Source organism: Syngnathus typhle, linkage group LG14, assembly GCF_033458585.1.
Source record: "Syngnathus typhle isolate RoL2023-S1 ecotype Sweden linkage group LG14, RoL_Styp_1.0, whole genome shotgun sequence".
Lineage (NCBI taxonomy): Eukaryota > Metazoa > Chordata > Actinopteri > Syngnathiformes > Syngnathidae > Syngnathus > Syngnathus typhle.
Genome location: NC_083751.1, coordinates 2,707,471 through 2,728,080, shown reverse-complemented (window position 1 = coordinate 2,728,080; position 20,610 = coordinate 2,707,471). Strand labels below are relative to the sequence as shown.

General features: G+C 45.8%; 1 protein-coding gene across 1 annotated transcript; it reads right to left on the bottom strand.

Moving 5' to 3' along the window:
* Positions 1 to 15: 15 nt before the first annotated feature.
* Positions 16 to 20,471, bottom strand: kif1aa (kinesin family member 1Aa). Its single transcript, XM_061297072.1, has 48 exons — positions 20,193 to 20,471; positions 18,361 to 18,532; positions 16,295 to 16,368; positions 16,033 to 16,215; positions 15,800 to 15,865; positions 15,515 to 15,693; positions 15,339 to 15,450; positions 15,185 to 15,262; positions 15,043 to 15,108; positions 14,933 to 14,950; positions 14,781 to 14,859; positions 14,631 to 14,709; positions 14,207 to 14,349; positions 13,141 to 13,274; positions 12,891 to 12,970; positions 12,732 to 12,807; positions 12,242 to 12,321; positions 12,042 to 12,148; positions 11,891 to 11,971; positions 11,619 to 11,799; positions 11,483 to 11,555; positions 11,326 to 11,416; positions 11,105 to 11,253; positions 10,854 to 11,032; positions 10,610 to 10,780; positions 10,142 to 10,441; positions 8,869 to 8,987; positions 8,718 to 8,803; positions 8,431 to 8,560; positions 8,056 to 8,218; positions 7,815 to 7,905; positions 7,619 to 7,737; positions 7,461 to 7,516; positions 6,610 to 6,718; positions 6,472 to 6,538; positions 6,316 to 6,400; positions 6,132 to 6,237; positions 5,298 to 5,324; positions 4,110 to 4,224; positions 3,905 to 4,038; positions 3,635 to 3,842; positions 3,368 to 3,553; positions 3,185 to 3,256; positions 2,986 to 3,107; positions 2,767 to 2,910; positions 2,498 to 2,690; positions 2,305 to 2,423; positions 16 to 2,237 (listed from the first exon to the last, which is right to left on the bottom strand). Exons 2-48 carry the CDS (start codon positions 18,464 to 18,466, stop codon positions 2,195 to 2,197), a joined length of 5,379 nt encoding a protein of 1,792 aa, XP_061153056.1. The 5' UTR covers positions 18,467 to 18,532; positions 20,193 to 20,471; the 3' UTR covers positions 16 to 2,194.
* Between the last annotated feature and the right edge of the window lie 139 nt (positions 20,472 to 20,610).

Genomic DNA, 20,610 nt, shown 5'->3' with positions numbered 1-20,610 from the left:
AACCAACGCCATGTATGTGTTGCATCATTATTTTATTTTGATTCCATATATGACAATGTGTTCCAGTGCAAACATACACGCACAAACATTTGGACGCTTAAACTCCGACGCTCGGAAAAAGACACACACTGAACTCTACAGCCCATTTACAGTAAGATCTCGGCCGCTTGATGATATGATACACACCTTTCACAGCAATTGTGTTTATTATATACATTGCAATGTCGTTTTTTTAAAAAAACAAAAAACAAAAAAAAATAAACGTGGAAGCACAAAAATTGCTATTTGTCATTCAGAGCAGAGGGCGATAGAAAATGGATGACGGCTAAAGGGTGCGTATTACAACAGTGGTGGCGCAACACACGCTGAAGGTCATATGGGAGCGCACGTACGGACACACAAGCACTTCAGTAGTGGTAGCAGTTTAAAAATGTGATTTATACATTCAGTATTGAGTGACTGAAACAACTTTGGTTGGATCCAGTGTGACACGCATGAAAAGCCCTGATGATGTACTTGTGTTGAAGAGGAACATGCAAAGTTGTAAAATGTCAAATAAGTTGCATATGAATGAACATGGACACGATTGTAGGCCTTGGACAGTGATTCTATTGTTATTTAACTTTGATGGACTATTAATGTTAGGTGGAACTTGGTGTAAATGGTTTAAAATGTCAATTGTGGTAAAAGGAAAAGAAAAGGTATTTCGTGAGCGTGCATGCAGGTTGGCTGATCTGATGCACACTCAATCAATACATGTGATTAAATGTTTAGAAGAAAAATATTACATTTCAAGTTTGAATTTGGGGGGGGGCAGTGGGGTGAGTAGAATACAGCAGAACCTCCTGAGTCCATTAAAAATGGGACAATGTAATAAATGTTAAATGATTTATAATCATAAAACTAAAAATAATAAAATATAAACATAACATTTCATTTAAAATGATTTCATTTGTAATAAATATTTAAAAATCGAACAAATCATTTTCCACTTTGGAGATTCTGCTATATTCCAAATATTCAAGTGTAGACATAACACATGATGATGTGGTGATGAAGAGTACAAATAGCAGCGTGAAGGTTGTTCGATAGAACGCAACCAAGAGGCACTACACGTCATCCATATGCACTTAATACAAGATATATATAGTTGAAAATTGTATACTATTTCCTACTTGCCTGACAACGTAAAGTTGTGGAGGAGATTCATTCAAGTAAAGTGTGGTTGTGTGATTATTTGCAAAGCAACATGGGAGGGAGCGTCTTACAAAGTGCCGCGTGCAGAAATTGCACCACTTTATAAATATACTGTAAACGTCTTTGTCAATAAATAAATACATGCAGACAGAAATAAATTAGACAAAAATAAAGGGAGAGGTTCGAAATTGTGAGGATGACCGTGGCGTCGCTGTTGTGTCGTGCGAGTGCAGATGTGCAAACATGATAGGCAGCGTGTGAGAAAGTTTGTCAGAGAAATGGCAAAAAAAAAAAAAAGAGTTATCTGTTAAAGACATTTTTTCCGCATATAGAGACAAAAGTATTAGGACATGTTTATCAATTAATCGGTCAGGGGGTTGAAGGAAGTTGATTTTCCCAAAAAGCATGCTGGACAGTAAAAAGCAAAATGATCTTCATTAATGGTGCAATATGTTTTCCAAATCAAACATTGTTCATTTCCTATTGGTGTCCCAATACTTCTGCTAAAATTGCCTCCCCTCCCTTTAAAGATTGGTAGACATCCCATTACTTTTGCAAAAACCTCAAATCATCTTTTCTGCATGTCCCGACACATTTGTCCGAATTTTATTTTCCGCTGCTTATCTGTCGGAATCTCGTTGTCCAAATGTTCTCGTTACCAAGCTGTGCCAATACTTTTGGAAAAACTTGTCATTTTATCACAATACTTTTGGTCACACTGCAAATTTCCAGTTTCCTCACGATACCCAAATAGTACCTTTACCCAAACTTCAATTTTCTTTCTTTCTACCTCGCACGCACACAGGCATGTACTATTGTATGTATAAGGCCGGATGCGCCACTGACACGACGACTACATGACATCACCACACGTATGGAGTCTTGACTACTGGACTGATTAGAAAAGTCTTGACACGAGATGGCGTCGAGGAACGCTAGCGGAGCGGAGGAAAGGGGGGGGGGGGCGGTGGTCTATGTACACCTCAAGTCTTTTCCATCACATCCTCATCTGTCCCACTCGTCTTCTGGACAACTTGGATCTGAGGGACAGGGGTGGAATTAGCATCTGGTATGCTATCATCTTTTAAAAACCAGTGAGCCACATACCTGATAGTCCCCGCCAGGAGAGGATTGAAGGCATACAGCCAGTCGTGCATGTCTTTGTCACTTGCGGCTTGAAGCAATATTCCGCGGTGTTCCGTGCACACGGCAAACGTGTTGGGGGTCTGTCGAAGAGAAATAAAAGATTGAAAGGTAGCGAGGTGTCGATGGCTAATCGATACGAGATGACGGGTCGCACCTTGAGCATGGCCTGCTGGTCTTCGCTGTATTCGACCTGCGCCGAGGAGAGGTTGAGAATGGCGCGCTCGACGGCGTCGCGCTCCGTGTTGTAGATGTAGACGTACGGCCGGCGGACCACCACGTAACGCTTCACCCAGCCGTTGGTGTGCGGCTCCAGGAAGTGCAGGTAACCCTTTTTGGACACGATAGGGCTGCGACGCCAGAACCACGTTTGTTTTTTTTTTTTTAGATTTCTACACGCGTGTTTTCTTCTATTTCGCAACTCACCTGACTCGGATCTCTTGGATGTCGGGGACAAATCGACGTATGCGAGGTTTCCCTTCCGTGGTTGCGCCAACGCACTTCTTGGCTTCGCCGTCCGGCTGCGCTTCGGGACTCGGAGTGACGGCGCGAGAGCGAGGAGCGGGAGGTCTGCGAAAAAAAAAAAGTCACGTATTTCCATCTGATTTATTTTAGCCGCAAATCTACAAAATGAACATGACTGACCTGAGAGCAGCGTTGTCATAGCAACCCTCCACCAGGGAAGGGCAGGTGGACGAGGGCGTGATGGTGTTGAGGGCCGAGATGGAGGCCGAGTCTCTCAGCGTGGTGACGGACATCTCTGAGATCTGCAAGAAACACGTGTAGGCGTCTTATGTGAGGATCATGGTGACAGGAAGTGGCCGCGGTGTGGAACAGGAAGTACCTTGCTTTCACTGGCGCTGACGCACACGTGAGTGTATTCCCTGTCGAAGGAGTGAGTGAGCAGCCGCAGACACTGCGTGGAAAAAAAAAAAAAGAGCGAGACTGGTTTGGACAGCAAGAGAGTGAGAACAGCTGTTTTGATGAATTCATGTGTGTTAGCGTGACAATGTTCAGTGTAGGGAACCTTGGTGGCGAGCTCCCGTTGCCTCTCAGTGGTGATGTCTGATGCGGCGCAGACTTCCAGATGAACCCGGGTGGGCGGAGACGGCTCGCCTGGTTCCTCCACCAGTTGCTGAGCCCCCTGACTGGCCAGCAGTAGGGTGGACTCCAGCTTCTCCCGCAGCAGCAGGAAATGTTTGGTCTTTTCCACCTGACAATAGAAGTTTATCTTAATATTGTTGTATATTCAGGATTGAATTTATTCTTATTTACATTTCTTTCTCTTTCTTACTTCTTGAAGCAAGCTGAGCTTGTCCAGCTCCCATTGATGCTCGAGGATGAGGCTGTCGCTGCGAGGCCGCCAACCGGCCAGGTTCTCCTCGCCGCGGACGTACGCCACCGACGTGTCCAGCACTCGCCGCCTGCGCCGCTGCATGCCCGGACTCCCCGCGTCCGCCAAGTGGCACAGGCTCAACTCGTACACGCCTGTCACTCGGTTTCTGATGATGATTATGATGATGTGAGTTGATGATGATGAGGTGACAGGTTGTTTCAAACTCACCCGTCGGCCGCTCTCAAGTTTCCGGTGCCGAAAAGGTTCCGAATGGAACGCGAGGCGGACAGTTTGGTGTCGCGAGAGTAGAAGACCATGCAGACATCTTTGGTCACCACGGCCGGCTGCGTGCATTTCTCCAGCTAAAAAAAAAAAAAAAAGCAGACCTTAGCACCCTGTCAACACACAAGTCCACCATTCACAGCACCGTCACCTCCAAGTAAGCCGAGAGTGTCATGTAGATCTTCTCGCCATAGGGGGTGACTCTGTTGAGGAGCAAGGAGTTGTGCATGGAGCTGTCCCACGCCGCCTCGAAGCGGTAGAACGTCCTGAAGGCGATCAATCGATATTAGACACTGACAGACGCTATGCTAAAGTTACTGCACGTGGGGAGGAAACGATGACATCATGCCGATTGACTGAGATGAAGCACGAATGAAGTAGAGGAGCGTGGAAAGCCTTTTGAGTCATTTGTCCAAATCCTGCTTAGGGTCCGTGGACTAGTTGTCCTCACTAGTGAGACAACTATGCAGTAGAATTAATGTATATTATATAAATAATATTTTTTTTTCTGGAGCCACTTTTGGTCCTGTAGTATGTAATTATATCTTACTAATAACTGCGCTCTACTAGTAACATTATGAGCCACAACTCGTGGGTATGGGTCACGCACTAGTAGCCTCCTCATGGAAGCGCTCAAATGGCTTTCCATTAAGCTCTTTGAGAATTTACTCGCTATCCATGTACTCGTGCCAACCTTTTCCCTCACTAATTTTGGCGTACCTTTAGGGTGGCTACTTGTTAACAGTGAGGCAAACTAGTTGTATGCTACTAGTGATACACCGTTGTCAGTTCAGTTTTCCCTTCACTAGGAGTACATGGATCGAAATTCTCAAAGGCTTTCCAGAGACGAGTGCGAGTGAGGCAGAGGATCAATACCTCGGGTCAAGTCCCCGACGGGAGATGCTGTGAGGGGGAAGAGATGACAGAGGAAGAGTGAGAGAGGAAGAGGTCGCGTGACAGGAAGTGGGCTGCGCTAAACTACTACAAACTATTACGCTACTTGGTAAAAGCGACACACACCTCCGACCCCGCCCCTTGCAAAGCCGGCCATGCAGATCATCAAAGTATGAAGAGAACAAACGAGAAACAGCAACACAAGTGGAGCTGATGAAGAAATGATCATGAGGGCACGTATGAACAGATGAAGCGTAAAATACAATACAGTGAACCCACCGTATATTGTGCTTTCATATTACTACACATTATGTGTTAGCATTAAGCTAGCAGACTTTTAATACCCAAAATGACATCATTTGGTTGAATTTATAGGTGTGCCAAGTGAGGTCACACAATAAACGGAGGTTCACTGTATATAGATGAAAAGTCAAATGAAATATACCTAGGCATGTCCGAATCAAGAAACTGTCTGCAAAAAGCAAATCAATAAAAATAAAAACATTCCATTAGTGGATTGGAGAGAGAAAAACATTAGCGGGCATTCAAATATTTTGTGTTAGTTCCTCAATGCATTGTAAGCTACTAAAGAGCAGCCGGTGCTGGTCAGGCGAGGCAAAGAAATGGAATCTCCCGCCAAAAAATATGAAGTTAGCTTGTATTCAATATGGTCAACACAATGTATACATTTTATATTTGTCTATAACATGGATGTCAAATATAAATTCCAATAGCATGCTAGGTTAGAGGCGCAAAAGTAATGATGATAATGGGCTGATGAAATGTGTCTTTTCACACACCCCTCTTTAAATGTTAAAAAAAAAACATACAAAACCTCAGATAACTCTTTTTTCTGAACATATATGTATATTTTTTGTCGTGACACTACGAAATTATTGTATGTAAAGTAAAATAAAAACATCCATGGAATATTGGTTTTCCTAAAATATGACTAATAATTTAAAGAAAATTATTCCAAGATTGTTTGTTTACAAAATTTAGCATAATTTCAAGCCAAATAGGAAATATAAAACAAGTGACGAAAACATTTAAACAAGTGCAAGCCCTTTAAATCTGCATCAAGCAGATTCATTTTGCAGTTCGCCGACATGACGCGTGACGATGAACGGGATGACAGGCGTGACACGACAAAACGTGAAACGACAAACGTTAAAGCTCGCACAGCTAGCTTGACGTCAAATCACGGTGACCATTTTGCATTCAAAGAGCTTTTCGTAGCCTCTCTCTGTGATGACGTGGCCGCTAACACCAAGTGTACCTGTCGTCGTGCAAGGGCCTGACGTAGCCGGCAGACAAAATGTTGAGGGACAGAATGTTGGGGTCCACGATGCTTTCGTCACATTCGGGGGTGTTGCGGAGTCGCCCTGGTGTTGAAAACGAGTGCACCAATAAGACAAAAAAAAATGGTATACGCACAACTGTACGATGCAGCTACAACGTACCCACAACGAGCTCTCGCACATCTCTCCATTCAATATCGCCGCCAGACTCGTGCACGATAGTGACAGTGACTCTCCTCTGGAGACCCTGTGGAGCAACCACAAAATTAGTTTTTCAGAGCATTGAACTTCTTAGTGGAGGGAAGCAAAGAAACCAACCTGGTGCAAGAGGAAAGTGCCGTGACAAGGCATTCCTCCTCTATGGTCCACCACAGCAGGGAGGTAGCTGAAAAGCAAACATAAACATTTTATTTTGAAAGCCCACACCATTTTATTATTATTATTACAGATCCTTACTCTCCGTTGGCTTCCAGCTCACAGATCTCAAAGAAAACCATCAGGTCGTACTTGCAGTGGCACGGTCCAACTTGCGGGCGAGCCACCGCCGTCAGCTTGGTGGCCGGAACTAAACAGGAAATAGGATAGGTTAGACAGGAAGTAGAACGGGCTTGACAGGAAGTAATGCCGGCTAGTCCTACATGGGAAAAAGAGAGGGAAGAAGACAGGTAGAGCGGTCGTGGAAAGATGACAACAAAACAATATTCACACTTCATTCTCATGACTTTCCTGGAAAAGTAATTGAAAAAAGTCTGTATGGTCCAAACGAGGAAGAACGAGGGGAGACGAATCACACCCGACAGCAAAAGAGCCAGAATCCAAGCGACCAATCCTGACACATCAAACAAACCCTCTTTTCATGTCACTTCACTTATTTGTTCCTTTTTCTGAATAATGCAACTTTTTTAGCTGTTATTTTTTGTAGGAGACCAAAACAAAGATCGGAAACCAAAGTGAGTGACATTGAAAAGAAAAAAAAAAGTGTCAGGATTGTATGGGATTATCGTGAACCAACCGGGCGTCTGCGCTTTAACAACAGAACAAATGGCGGCGGGCACGGCGGCCCACGCGGGCTCATTCGCTTCCATCAGAAAAGAAGCGGCCAGGCCCGCGGCGGAGAGGGCGTGGCCCGACAGAGAGTCCACCAGCGCCCCGTTGAGGGCGTCGGGCACCAGGTGTCGGATCAGTTCCAGCGCTTTCTCCTGGTTTTGCTCCGGGTCCGCTGCTCACAGCCAATGACACCAACATGACCGACACGCGGCTGACATCCACACCACAAAAGAGTCAGCGCTGTGTTTGGTTTTCTTTACCTGGTTTGGACAGAGGCATCACACGGGGGAACTGTCTCCTACAGGGCCGCAGTGGACTATGGAAAAGGAGGAGGGTGTTATAGAAGTATTTAATAAAGTCTGTTTAGAATGATCATTTTCATTTGTATTATATGTTAGCATAAAAGCTACTGGGCTACCTGATGACATCTTTACAGAGAGGAAGGAAAGCTTGTTTCTGGTAGTGTCCAAACACCTCAAACACGATGGGCTGAGTGCTGATGTAGTCCACGAACGATTTGGTCACTTCAACGGCGATCTGAAAAGAAAGACGAGCTAGTGATGGACTGAAACAAGCTACGGTGACACTTCAGCATCATTGTCATCGGTTGTTACATTCTGTACGTGGTAAAAGCCCAGCGGGGGTCCACGGCCCGGGTTCTTCAAGGGTTCCGTGGAGAAGGCTTCATCGTGTCGGTGGATGAAACTGTGCACGAGAAAATATATAGAATGAAACAGATTTAGGCTGACAGATATGCTTTTCAGGTATAAAAAAATAATTTGCTTAAAATATTATTTAAAAATTCAAGATTTCAAAAACTTTTTTCTTAAAAGTAAAGGTGGAGGCATGTCTTACTTGAACTGGCAGAAGATGTCAGCATACTCAGCGGCGATGTTGGATGCTTGTAGCAGAGTCACACGGAAGGTGAAAATGTTCCCAATCTTCAGATGCTCCGCCGTCACGTCCACTTGGCCGTCCAGTCCCGACTTCACCGCTACGTCGTCCATATCACCACCGGCTGTCATCGATGCAAACAAAACAAACATTAGACAACAGCATGGATTCTTAATTATCGTGGAGTCCCTCAAAGCTCTGTCCTCGATCCACTTTTATTTTCATTGCACGTGTTCCCTTTGGATCAATCGTTTTATCCAATAAATTCCTCACAACTCAGCCCCCCTGCCTTTTACCGTATTCGAGTTGTGCTCCACTCTACAATACGACTCTCACATGTGTTATTGTTGACTTCATCGGCCGAAGGTCCCGTCTCAGCGCTCTGCCCCTCGCCCTCCACGATACGAAGCTCCTCCTGGGATACTCCAGTGCGGGAAAGTCCGGCTGTGCAGGACTCTGACTGAAACTGCGGGAAAAATAACAAGCAAAGGTTATTTGTCATTTGCAGAACAAACATCTCGAGACTGAGATTTTGTGCGGCATCAAAGGTTTTCCTGCACATATATAGGTTTCACTGTATGCTATGCTATCACGTAATTGCTAACAATATACTGTATTGTTACCTTTTCGTATTGTTGATCTTCAAAGGAGATCTTGGCAGTGCCAGACTGTCGCACCCCTGAGCCGTAGTCGGGCGCTTCCTCATCGGCTGGAGGGGGGGGAAACGACGCCATTTACAGCCAATCCCACTTTGAGCCCTTTGCTGAGTCTTACCCGATATGGCCTGCACCGCCACGCGGAGGAAGCCCTTCACGTCGCCCTTCTCGCTCACGACGGCCACGCGGTGAACCAAGGGAACGCGGTACAGCAGGTTGCTCAAGTACACAAATGACCTGAACGGGAAATGGAAGAAGGAGGACAAAATGAAAGCGTCAAACGGGAGAGGATGAGAAAAATGACAATACAAAAAACACTGAGCTGCAAAGCAACCAAACACAAGCTGGGACTGCTCTTGAGCGACGGCCATGGCTGCCCTTTACTTTTGCTTTCACTCTTCATATTTTAAGATTTTTTTTTTTCAACTTGTATTAAGTCAGGGGTTATCAAACTGTGGTGCGTCCAGTGGGTGGGCCAAATCATAATGTAGTGCAACACTATGTATGTATTTGTTTTTTATATTTTACCAAATAAAATGGATGTGTTATTTCAATTATTGACACGCCAAGACATATTAAAGTAATTTGAACAGCCTGATTTTGTGTGTGTAGGAAATTGCCTAAAATTTGCATGAAATGTTTTCTACATGTCGTTTGTCATATAATAGGACTGCACCACATGTCCATGTGCTAATTTGAGTGGGTAGACATTTAAGGGGTGTTAAAACAGAGAGACGGCGGGGGGGGCAGGCTTATGACAAGATTGGTGAGGTGTTAAGAAAGGCATGCTCAGGACAAAAAAACAAAATGAAATAATGTTGTTTTTTTTGGACGGTCAAATGACACAGAAAATCATCATCATCATACGGGAGGGGGGTGGGCAAACACGGCTCAGCCACACAGCCGACCAATCAAATTAAAAGGACAACTCGGGGAGGGCCGCGAGGAGGTCACGGACAAAACAAAAATGAAAGCCCTTGTGCTCTGGCATGCCTAAAAAGAGACGGCTGAGTTCGAAACCAGCTCTTTCAACTCGAGACGTCAACTTCCTGTCTCGTCGTGATTAGACATGTCAGACGTGAGAAAAGGACACACGCACGACCACGCGACACAAGCAGGTCGACGTTGCTTGGTATGATCCCTACAATTGTTAGCGATGAATATGGGGACAGGATATACGGTCGTTTTAAAAATAAAAAGCCCAGAAATGTCTACTCCAGCATCAGGAACGATTTCAGGAAATTAAAACCGAAGACCAAACAAGTTAATTAAGTTACTTGATTATTAATTCTACGTCACGCACACTTTATCCCGCCTGTCATTGGCGTCTCAGCGTGAAAGAGCTAGTTTCGCCCGTCAGCGCGCGCTCTCTCCCCGTAAACCTCACCAACCTTCCCACTACACTGAATAATGGGGAGCGGTCGTAAAAGGGATCCTGGCCTTCGCTGGAGCCTCGGCACAGTTCTCGCTCCTCCTCCTCCTCCTCCTCCTCATCATCATCATCCTCCTCCCCCACCAGCTCCGAGCTCGGCTCATCCAAAAAGATATCATCGTCCAGCTCCTCCGATTGGTCGTCCTCGCCGCCGCGAGCCTCCCGCTGAGGGGAGTCGGTGGTCTCGGAGGCGGAGGGGGTGGGGGACGGGGTGGGGTCGCTCATGCGCTCACTCATGCATGTGTTGAAAAGAGGATTTCTGGGGGAAGCGGGTTAGTAGAGAGAAGACACACTGAATATGGATCGGACCCGCCTGTTAGTGGACGCGCACCAGGACCGGATGCAATAGATGATTGTCAGATGATGAGCCTTGTCCAACGTAGGTAAAAAAAACAAACATTTTGAAGGGCTCGTGTTACAAGCGTACCTGCCCACCAGTCGGAACCACGGGAAGCGGTCGTAAAAAGGGTCGCGGCCCGTCGTGGCGCTTTCACTGTCATCTGCGGTGACATTGGAACGCGTTGAGGAGACAACGGCAGTGGCGGGGGGGACCTCGGCGGCACGGTCGTACATCTCCCGCATCAGATCGAGTCTTTGCCTGCAAAGTTTGTTTTGCTCAATAATACTGTCTGGCAACTTCTTATTACTCCTATTGAGGGTCATTTTAAAACCTGAGTTTTTCGAGCGTCCAGTAGTGAGTGGCTCCATTCTTCTGGTCCTGCACCTCCACAGCCACGATGGTTTGCGGGAAGATTCGCCTCTCGCGGTCTTTGCCGGGATCGGGCGGCAGCAGGTCCGGCGGGAGCGGCGAATAGAGGGTGTCGGTCAACAGCACGAACTGGAACTGAACCTGCCGTGCATAAAGGTATGACTTGTTACCTTCATGGCGGTTAAGGGGACGGCGGGCGGGGGGGGATTTTACCTTCTTTTTGAGCTCCACGCTGATGGCGTTGGCCTCCTTGAGGAAGATGGCGTTGCCCCACAGGAGGTCCCGCAGGGAGGTGAACTGGTAGCAGCGCCACCTGCGAAAGCTCCACTCGGCTAGCTCTCTTTCACGCTCGCTCCACTGGACTGTGAGACGGCACCGAGGTCAAAGTTCAGCTTTTACCCTCGCGACATACAAGCGTCCATTTAGTGCGTTACCTTCTTCTTTTGGCTCCTCCTCTTCCTCGGGAGCTTCTGGGTGATAAAGATCCACCTGCTTCTGAAGAGCCTCCAGCTTGCTCTCATAATCCTGACAAATAAAGTGAGCACAAATTCATTCGGAATTCAAAAAATACGTTTGCAGTCGTAGACGTACCAGTCTTTGCTGCTCCAGCAGGTTGTTAGCCTCCTCTCTCTCTTTGCGATATTGATCCTCCAGCTCTTGCAGCCTGATCGCAACCATTTTTAGTTTCAGACGTTCATTTGTACACCCGCGCTCCTCAGTGGTTTACCTCTGCTCCATCTCTTGCTTCATGTCGATGCCTTGCTTGTCCAGCAACTCCCTCTGAGCAAAGGCCCAGTCGACGGGCTCCGCGGGGGTCTCCACGCACGGGGTCCTCTCCCTCTCGGCCCGTGCCTGCACGGGGTGGTTGAAGCGGAACACGTGGCTCTTGCCCAGGATGATACGATTTCCTAAATGTCACAGAGGCACCAAATGTACGATATAGTGACATTTATAAGAATCCATTCTTCAGACAATGAGAAGAGATCCCATTTTCCTAACCTGATTTAAGGACCGTGGCCTCCGTCACTCTCTTGCCGTTGACGTAGGTCTCGGCTCCTTCGCAGGGCTCCAGGACAACGGCTACTCGGCAACAAAGACGGCAACGAGGTGAGACGGCAAACCACCGGGTCCAAACCTGAAGGTCACTCACTTTCTCCTTGCGGGCCAGTGGAGCTGGTGAAAGTGCAGTGCTCATCCTTGATGAAGTGGCCGCTTAGAACGATGTCCTGGCGGCTTGCGGCGTCCACGCGGCCCACCCTGGAAAATATTGTCTCGATGAGTTAGCAAAGAGGAGCAATTGCAATATATAAATAAAATAGCAATCCACAAAGGGTTCCTCGTTCATCTTACCTGGTGATTCCATCCTTGATGTAGTAGAGCAAGCACTCGGACATGAGAGGGTCCTCGTTCAGGTTCACCAGATGGGGCGTCTGAGGGGAAACATAAAAAGATTTATGTGTACAAGTCGATTTCTGTCTGTCTCTTTATGATCCCTTTAAGAATTAGGAACATTATGCAAACACTGCATATCACAGCGCCCAGACAAAGCCAACTCGTAAAGAAGAAAAAAAACATGCAGATAAAGCGAGTTTTATCTTCAAATCTATCGGACAGTTTCAGGTCTTGAGATCAAACTTGATGAAGGCCAGAGACTGAAAAGCACCCGCACACTTCTCAACTACAAACCTCGTTGGGGGAAAACAGGCCGACAGTGTCAATAAAAACAGCCTGGGGCTTTCGGTGGGTGTCTGACGGCTTAGGGGACGGATATAAAGAGGCTGTTTATTCTTCAAATGCGTCAAAGCACTTTGAGGTGTCAACTCAGCGGATGTCTGATTACCTTCTTGGGGGAGAAGACGCCGACTGTGCCGCCGTCTTCGCGCATGGCCACGCCCATTTCGGCTAGAAGGGCCTCTCTGTGGATGAAGGGCACAGCTTGAGTTAGCCGCAACATGCTAATCGCTCCGTCTGTTGTCGGCGACGGGAAGTCGGAGCTCACCGTTCCATTCGAATGGCTTCCGTCCGACGAAGTTTCTCTTCCCACGTCTCGTTGAGCTCTGCGATGATTTTCTCGGTTTCCTAATGTTTCGAAAAAGCAGCAGAAATGCTTCTGTTTGTTTGTTGATAAGAAGACCTAAAATGTCTGCTTCAAAGCAAAATGGCTGACATTCGCGCCACTTTTGCCTTATTGAGACTTTTTTCTGGACAAATCTTGAATTTGATGTTTTCAATTCCACCACCACACTCACCTTCAGACGTTCGATGGCCTCCTCGTTGGCCGGGCTGAACATGATGCGGTCGTGCAGGCTGGCGATGGAGCCGGCGCGGCTAGAAAGCACCGACAGTGATGGCGACGGACTCATGCCCGTCATGGCGTTGGTCACTGGAGCGTGAGAGACGGAAAAAGACAGCAAACCTTTGATTGATAAATGATCGATTCCTGTATGATTGCTTTTTCTGTGTGACAAGCAAGCCATCCAGCGACAACAGCAAAAAAAGATGGAACACTTGAACCGCCAAGCTAAAAATAAACAAGCTGCAGAAAGCATTTTGCTCATCGGCTATTTCAGATAAGGGAGGATTACAATTATCACAAATGAAATATAAGAGCGAGGCCATTTCTGTGACTAATTAGCAGTACCTCTCATTTCAGTTGTGCTGCAATTGTTTAGCTCAGCTGTAATTGTCTTTTTATTTATACAGCTCAAAGTTCTTGACATGTTTACTTTCCTCAATTTTTTTTTGTCAAAAACCAATGTTATGGTAAACACAACCCATAATCTACAGCTAAAGAACAAGAAAAGGTTCAATATGGGGAATTCTACTTTGAAACCGGCGATGCTGACCCATAGATTCGAACATCAAGAGCATGCGCATTATCTCTGCTGCACTGTGAAATTGCAAATTGTGTGAGGGTCATTAAAGGACACTCAGGGACAAAATGAAGCTCTGACGTTGGAATGCAATGCAAAGCTGGCAGAAGAGAGAGAAACCAACAACAACACACGTTTCAAACCCTCAATCTCAGCAGCGGTGCCTGGAAATGCTTGGAGAGAGACACACAGGGAGAGAATAAGACAAGTAGCACAGGCTAATGACGTCCATTTGGCATTGCTTAGAACGCTGCCGCTTACATCGTCCGACATTACGGTAAAACCTTGGCGGCCAGCACTGAGCTGTACTGGAAGTGGAAGCGGCGTGATTAAGAGTACAAAGCGGAGGTGCGTCCTTGCGAGTCTTGTTGTGTGCTCTGTTTGGCACATTTTACATTAGCGAAAAGCTAGCGGACTTGTTTTGGATGCAACGTTTGCTCACTGTCGATGATGTCCCCCAGGCCCTGGGCTAAGAGCAGGTCTTTGAGGCGGGACACCTCCTCCTTCAACTCGCGCACCAGCCGGTTGTTGGGGTCCTCGTTGATGACGGCGTTGCAGCGGATTTGTTTGGCGCGGTCAGCATACCTGGCAACAGGAACACGTATTAGTATCATTCGTTTATAGAATGATAGAGCATTTGTCTCTCTTAGTAAATTACATTTAGCATCTGCTCCACTTTTACACGGCGTTCCCCAGGGTTCAACTTTGGGCCCTCTTTTCTTTGTTATTTTCTCATTTCACTTTAATGCAAATGACTCTCAAATGTAAAAATGTTTGATCAGGATTTTACTTATATTTATTTTGACTAACTGTCAAAAATATTTGAATTGGATTAGATGTGGTAAAAGTCGGCGTGCTGTTTCAACCTGAGTGTGCTGAGAGTCTCGTCATAGTTGATGTCCGCCGGGCTCAGAGCAGCCACCATGGCTGTGCGAGAGTTGCCGCCTGATGGAAAGCGGAAAACGTGACATTAGCTCTCTTTAGTAAATGCTGATGAACGGTGAACTGATCCCTACCGAGATTCTCTCGAAGCAGCCAAGTCAGCACCGAATCGCGATAAGGAATGAAATTTTCCACTTTCTTCTTCTTTTTGTTCTGCAAGTAAGTTTATTACTTTTACCGGGTAGCTTCTTTATATAGTTAACAGAAAATCATTTAATTGCTGTACCTTGTTTGATCCAGAGTCCTGAAATGAAGCAGTGAGAACATCAGAATGATGAACACACATGAATAAAAGTGAAGAGTTTGTACTTGAGAGGATTTATGTACAATTCTCACCACTTCTGCCAAAGCGGAGATGACTTTTCCCAATGTGGTTAGAGATTTGTTGATGTTGGCTCCTTCCTGTGACCCAGCGCAACAATAATTTGAATGTGTTTAGATCGAAGGCGAGACATAAGGGAGGGAAATAATGTCCTACCTTCAGCCTGGTCCCTTTGGCTCCAGTGGAATCCGCTCTCTCGCTGCCTGCTAAATCCACCAAACTGATTTTACTAACCTGAAAAGTTGAGGAGACTCCGGTTCAGAAAACATGAAAAAAGCTTCTTGGTATTATCAAAAGGTTGCGCGTTAACCTTCTCAGAGGTGTTTTCGCTGTCGGCGTCGTGGCGTTTCTGTGTGAAGATGATGTTAAAAACGGCATGGGAGCGACTGCTGGTCTCGTTCATGTTGGTAGCAGCCACCGTCCTGTCAGGAGAAAGAAAGTCGCTTGAGTTTGTTAGCAGAAAGCTTTCTAGCATCACTGACCTACCTGGCTTTGTTGCCAGAGTCCATCAGGTCCTGAATGTCATTGTAGGAGGTGACGGCCAGCTTGGAGAGATCCTCCACGTAGGGCCCCATCAGCGGATGCTCGCGTACCCGCAGGTTGCCTTTGTTCTTGGGGTTGAGAAGGTCGCGCACACGCTCGCAGTAGATTTCCATGTAGCTCACCTACGAAGAGGCAGCGAGTCAGCACCGAGCCGAAAAAAAAAATCACAGAAATCGTAGAAGACATGCATCCAAAACAAAGAGAGAGAAAATGTGGTTGGGATCTTACCTCCACAGAGTAGGACATGCTGTTGTCTGCGTTGTCGTTGATTTTGGTAAAGAGGTCTTCACAAAGCTGGAAAGAAAAAAAAAAAAGATTTGTAAAGATCAAATCCTCTTATCAAATCACAATAAAGGGCTTGTTTACAAACGTTGCCATCAGAAATAGCTCCATCTCTGACGTGTGTGTGATGTCGCAGAGTAAATATTTACACGAGTCATCACTTCGCTACACGTGCGTACCAGCGGGATGATGCCTTGTTGATCTTTGACGTCCTGCTTGCCCATCATGGTGTAGGACTTGCCAGCGCCCGTCTGGCCGTACGCGAAGATGCAAACGTTGTAACCCTCGAAGGCGTGCAGCAGCATTTCTTCGCCGATGTCTTTGTAGACCAGCATTTGAGAGGCGTAGTTAACATCCTCGGGCTGCCGGTGGAAATGAAAACATATTGGTGAAGATGAGCAGTTAACATCTTCAATGTGTGTGTGTGCGTGCGTGCGTTACCGAGGTGTGTGACCAGTAGGAGTAATCGAAATTGAAGCTCTTGTGGTCTTTGGCCTGCTTGGGGTTGATGATGGCTGGGAGACAGAAAGATAAGGAGAGCATGTTCGGAAAAATATGATCCATTCAGACATTTTTGGGAAGCCTAACAAAAAAAGGTCACAAAAGTTCAAACACGTAAAACCTATTTTAAATCAGAATCGAAAAAAATAAATATCTAAATAAAAAATACATTTTAAATAGAATATGATGTTACCATATTTATGATTAGACCTTTTCATTAAATTAAAAAATGAAATGAAATTTTTTAAAAAATTGTAAAACAAAACATTCATATTTGTCATGATATTTTTGCAAATTGTATTTATCAAGCATTGGATGCACTACTATATGGGTCGGGGGGGGGAAAAAAAGGAGGGGCGGAAACCATCCAGTAAAACCTATTACAGGCCTGTCAATTTAGAAGATGAACGTCGTAGCACCTCACTGGCCATTGAGGACGTGACCTAGAGCGGAGGATGTTCTAATGACTCGCTGCGCTGACGTCATTCCCTTCGCAGCGCTCTGCCGGTGACGCCGCTCTGAGCGGCGCTATTAGCACGCCGAGCACGTCCTTCCGTGGAGCACGCATTCGTTTTTTTCTTTTCAACAGCGGGCGTGGCAGGAGCAGAGTGCGCCTCGCTAGCAACAGTTGCTACCCAAACTAATGACACCCAATAAGAGCTCCATGTCAAAAGTATTGTTCACTTTTTCAAATTCAGTTTAACTTGGCAGCATGTAAACACAAGTTTGTCATTTTGGTTTAAGGGTTCTTTGGGTGTTTAAGAGCTCTCCTACAAGAGGCCTCAGTTTAGTGCTTTGCATTTGAATTCATCTCAGCGTGGGAGAATCTCCCCCCCCTCTCAACTCAATAAAAAAAAAAAAGATGTCTGCCATTCTCCTGCCATGTGGGAAGCAGCCTCTGGACCAGCATGGCAAGAAAGACGACAGGAAGACAATGAGACGTTTATATGCCGACACTGCCACTGCAGAAGGAATGAACTCGCTCACATCCTTTCGAGACACACACACACACACACACTCTCACAAAACATGTCTATGGATGAGTCTTTGCGTAAACACCAAGCTGCATCGCAATAAACTTACAACATTGTGGGCTGTGACTTCATATTACAGTTATGTTTTGGAATGAAACGAAACAAAAAAATCAAAAAAAGTCACACAACTGAAAACTTTAGTCAGCCGTGACGCGACACAAGGGAGGGCAAGGGTTTAAATTAGGCCAAACGTTAAATATTTCACTGGGCTTCATCTATTATTGACGTGTGGCTTTAGCTCGGCAAGCAGACGACATATCCAGTGTCTCTTCCCAAGGCAAAGTGACGTGCACGTTTTGGTGCTGACAACATGGACGAGTTAGTCATCAAATGCTGGTTTAATTCAGGAGCACATTATGTTGCCTGTGTGATGCTTTCGTAATAAGAGCGACATTTTAATTTGATAGTTTTTGGGGGGGTTTAGTACAGGCAGCAGGGTCGAGGGGATAGCACCAAAGCACTACTTTTTTATTATACAGGCCAAAGTCCGATCTACTGTCAACACTTCATATCAGGATTTCTTTTCGACTGCCTTGCTTGATGGTTTGTCTGCCATCTTGTGTCCTTTTAGGGTGTTTTGGAAAGTGCACCAAAACGGAAAGTAGAGGTGAGTTATTCAGGTTAGGTTACCAAAAAAAAAAAAAAAAAAAGGCAATAAAATCCAAAGGTAGCAAATCACCAACGCGGGCGCGGCGAGAACACGCACGCAATATTTTTATTTATTATTTATGAAAAGCGGTGCCGCTTCGATCGATCAGCCACCAGTCGTATCCGGACGATTTCCGTGGAGAAGTACGTGATGAAAAATAACTAATTTCCTTCCCTAAGTAGGATGTCATTAAGGGAATTCGAAAGGTGAAATCCCACACCGACCGCCACCAACTCGAAATGCACATTACAGTTATTGAACACAGTTGCTGTTCCGTCCTGAAACGAAGCCTAGATTGAAATATGGGTGTGGTTACTACTCACTGGTGGTGTTTCCCGACATCTGGATGATGCATTTGCTGTCTTTGCCCATCTCCCGAGAGTTGAAAGGGCGGACTCGGACCGCCACCTTCACAGAGGCCCCTGACATGGTGCACTGCTTTTATTAGCACCCGGGGTGCCTGTTTCTTGCTGACTTATTTGGACCGGCGCAGCTCTGTGGAGGGAATCAAACAGGGAGTCCTGGTTAGTTTTACTGTATGTCGATGATGAAATAAACAAAGTAATAATAACACAACAGACTAACTCGGTTTACTGACTCAGTGAACCCACCAATGACTTAAGGGACTCCAGTAAATCGGATTTCTTTAGCGCATGATTCGTTTTAGAAAGCACATTTGAAGATGTCCGGGCGGTCCTGATAGAATGCAACCTTTGAGGAGGATGTTTGGGACAATGGCGGAGCATGCATGGTCAGCTGCTGCCATGGCGATGATAAAGTAACCAACAAAAGAAGCACAGGCCCAGCTCAAATATACGTCCCGGGATTAGAGCCACACATTCCCGGATCGTGTGGAACTTAAAAGCCACAATGTGTGTCGGGGAAAAGCATGACTCATCCCAATTCAATTAATGACGATCCTTATCGATAGCACGCAGGATGACGCAATTAAATGAGTCTACAGGAAGCATTCAGGAAAATTGGCAATCGGCAAATGAGTATCTTAAGATGTCGTCTTGCAAACGAAAATAGATGAGCTGTGATTGGTCGTTACCTGAGCATCTGTGATGTCATTTTCAGGGGACAGTAAGTGGCAAAATGGCCGAATAGAATGTTGTGTTTAGAATTGTGGAATAGAACTTCTTCCATTTAAATACTGGTAATATGGTTATGTTTAGTCAATCACATGTTCATTTAAAGTCAACAACATGCGTCACCATTTTAAATGGCCCAAATAAAGTTGAGCAATTTGCATAGTTAAGTAGTAGTTTTTATATTCATTATATTTGGGTAGCTACAATTCTAATGAGGTTGGAGAGTGAAATGATGCCTGGACAAAAGTAAACGGACACCGCTAGGGTGTTTTCTGTCGAGAAGGCGTCCGTTTACTTTCCGCTCGATTCTGGTTTTATTTCACCAAAAGGGCACACTTGGACGGCTACTCCCTTGATGCTGGCTAAAACGACATCTCGTGAGGTATGCTGTCACGTCACGCTGGATTATTTTTTTTGTTTTTGCTGAGTCATCACAGTTGTTGCCTCTGCCAAGCAGCACCTAAATGAACATCATGTGCCAAGCATTCAGACTGTTAAGAGTGGCATCTTGTTTATATCAGTCACTTGGTACTTAGCATAGCCTCCACACACACACAAACAAAGATTCTGTGTATTTTCTAAACTTAAAAATGATATTAAGTCAGATTTTTGTCTTTGTTTTGCCCCCTGTAATGACGATGCAGGACAGTCAGGGCGGTCACCGTGTCGCTGGTGACAAAAGGCTACAACACCTCATGTCCCTCCCAATAATTTTTAATCATTTAAAGAGAAAATAACACAATTATTTTATAACAACTAACCAGTCACCAGCAAATGTCATTTATATAAGAAATGACATGTTGAGTCATGTAATTTGGTAGACAATATTATTTCAATTTAACCCTCTAAACTGTGTGGACATTACATGATGTTAATATAATACATATTATACAATAACAGGTAAACATGACAAGTGTCCCGGGGGAGGCGGTGGCAGCCTCCTCAATGGCCGCACCCTGAGCCCACGCGTCCTTCGGTGGGATTTAAAAGCACAAACAGAAGCACCAAAAACGTACACGAAGCTCGGAATAAAAGTGAAATATTGATCAAATCGTACATACGTGATGTTAGCGCAGAGTGTGAGGCTCCGTCGTATTTTCAAATGGATCCTTTCCGCCTACGAGCAGCCTCCATCAAGACGGAAGGACTCGGTGTCCTCTATCGACCCGGGAAAGGAGGTGCCTTCGCGGGGTAGGTGGTGGCCGTGTGGGCCGCCGTCAAGATGACTTGGGTCTGGGTGGTGGCGTCCAAAATGGTTGTGTCGGACGAGGATGCTGTGGCGAACCTCAGGGCGGTGACGTCACCGCCGAGGGAGGTAACAGCATCAATGCGGTGGTAGGAAGAGCGGGGAGGGGAAGGGGGGTAGAAGGAAGAGCCCGGAGGGAGGTTTTTTTGGGGCTTGGTTGGGAGGGGGGGAGCAGGAAGTGCACCTTGGCGATGCTGACGTCATAGCAAAACGTACTGTTGTGTTTATTAATT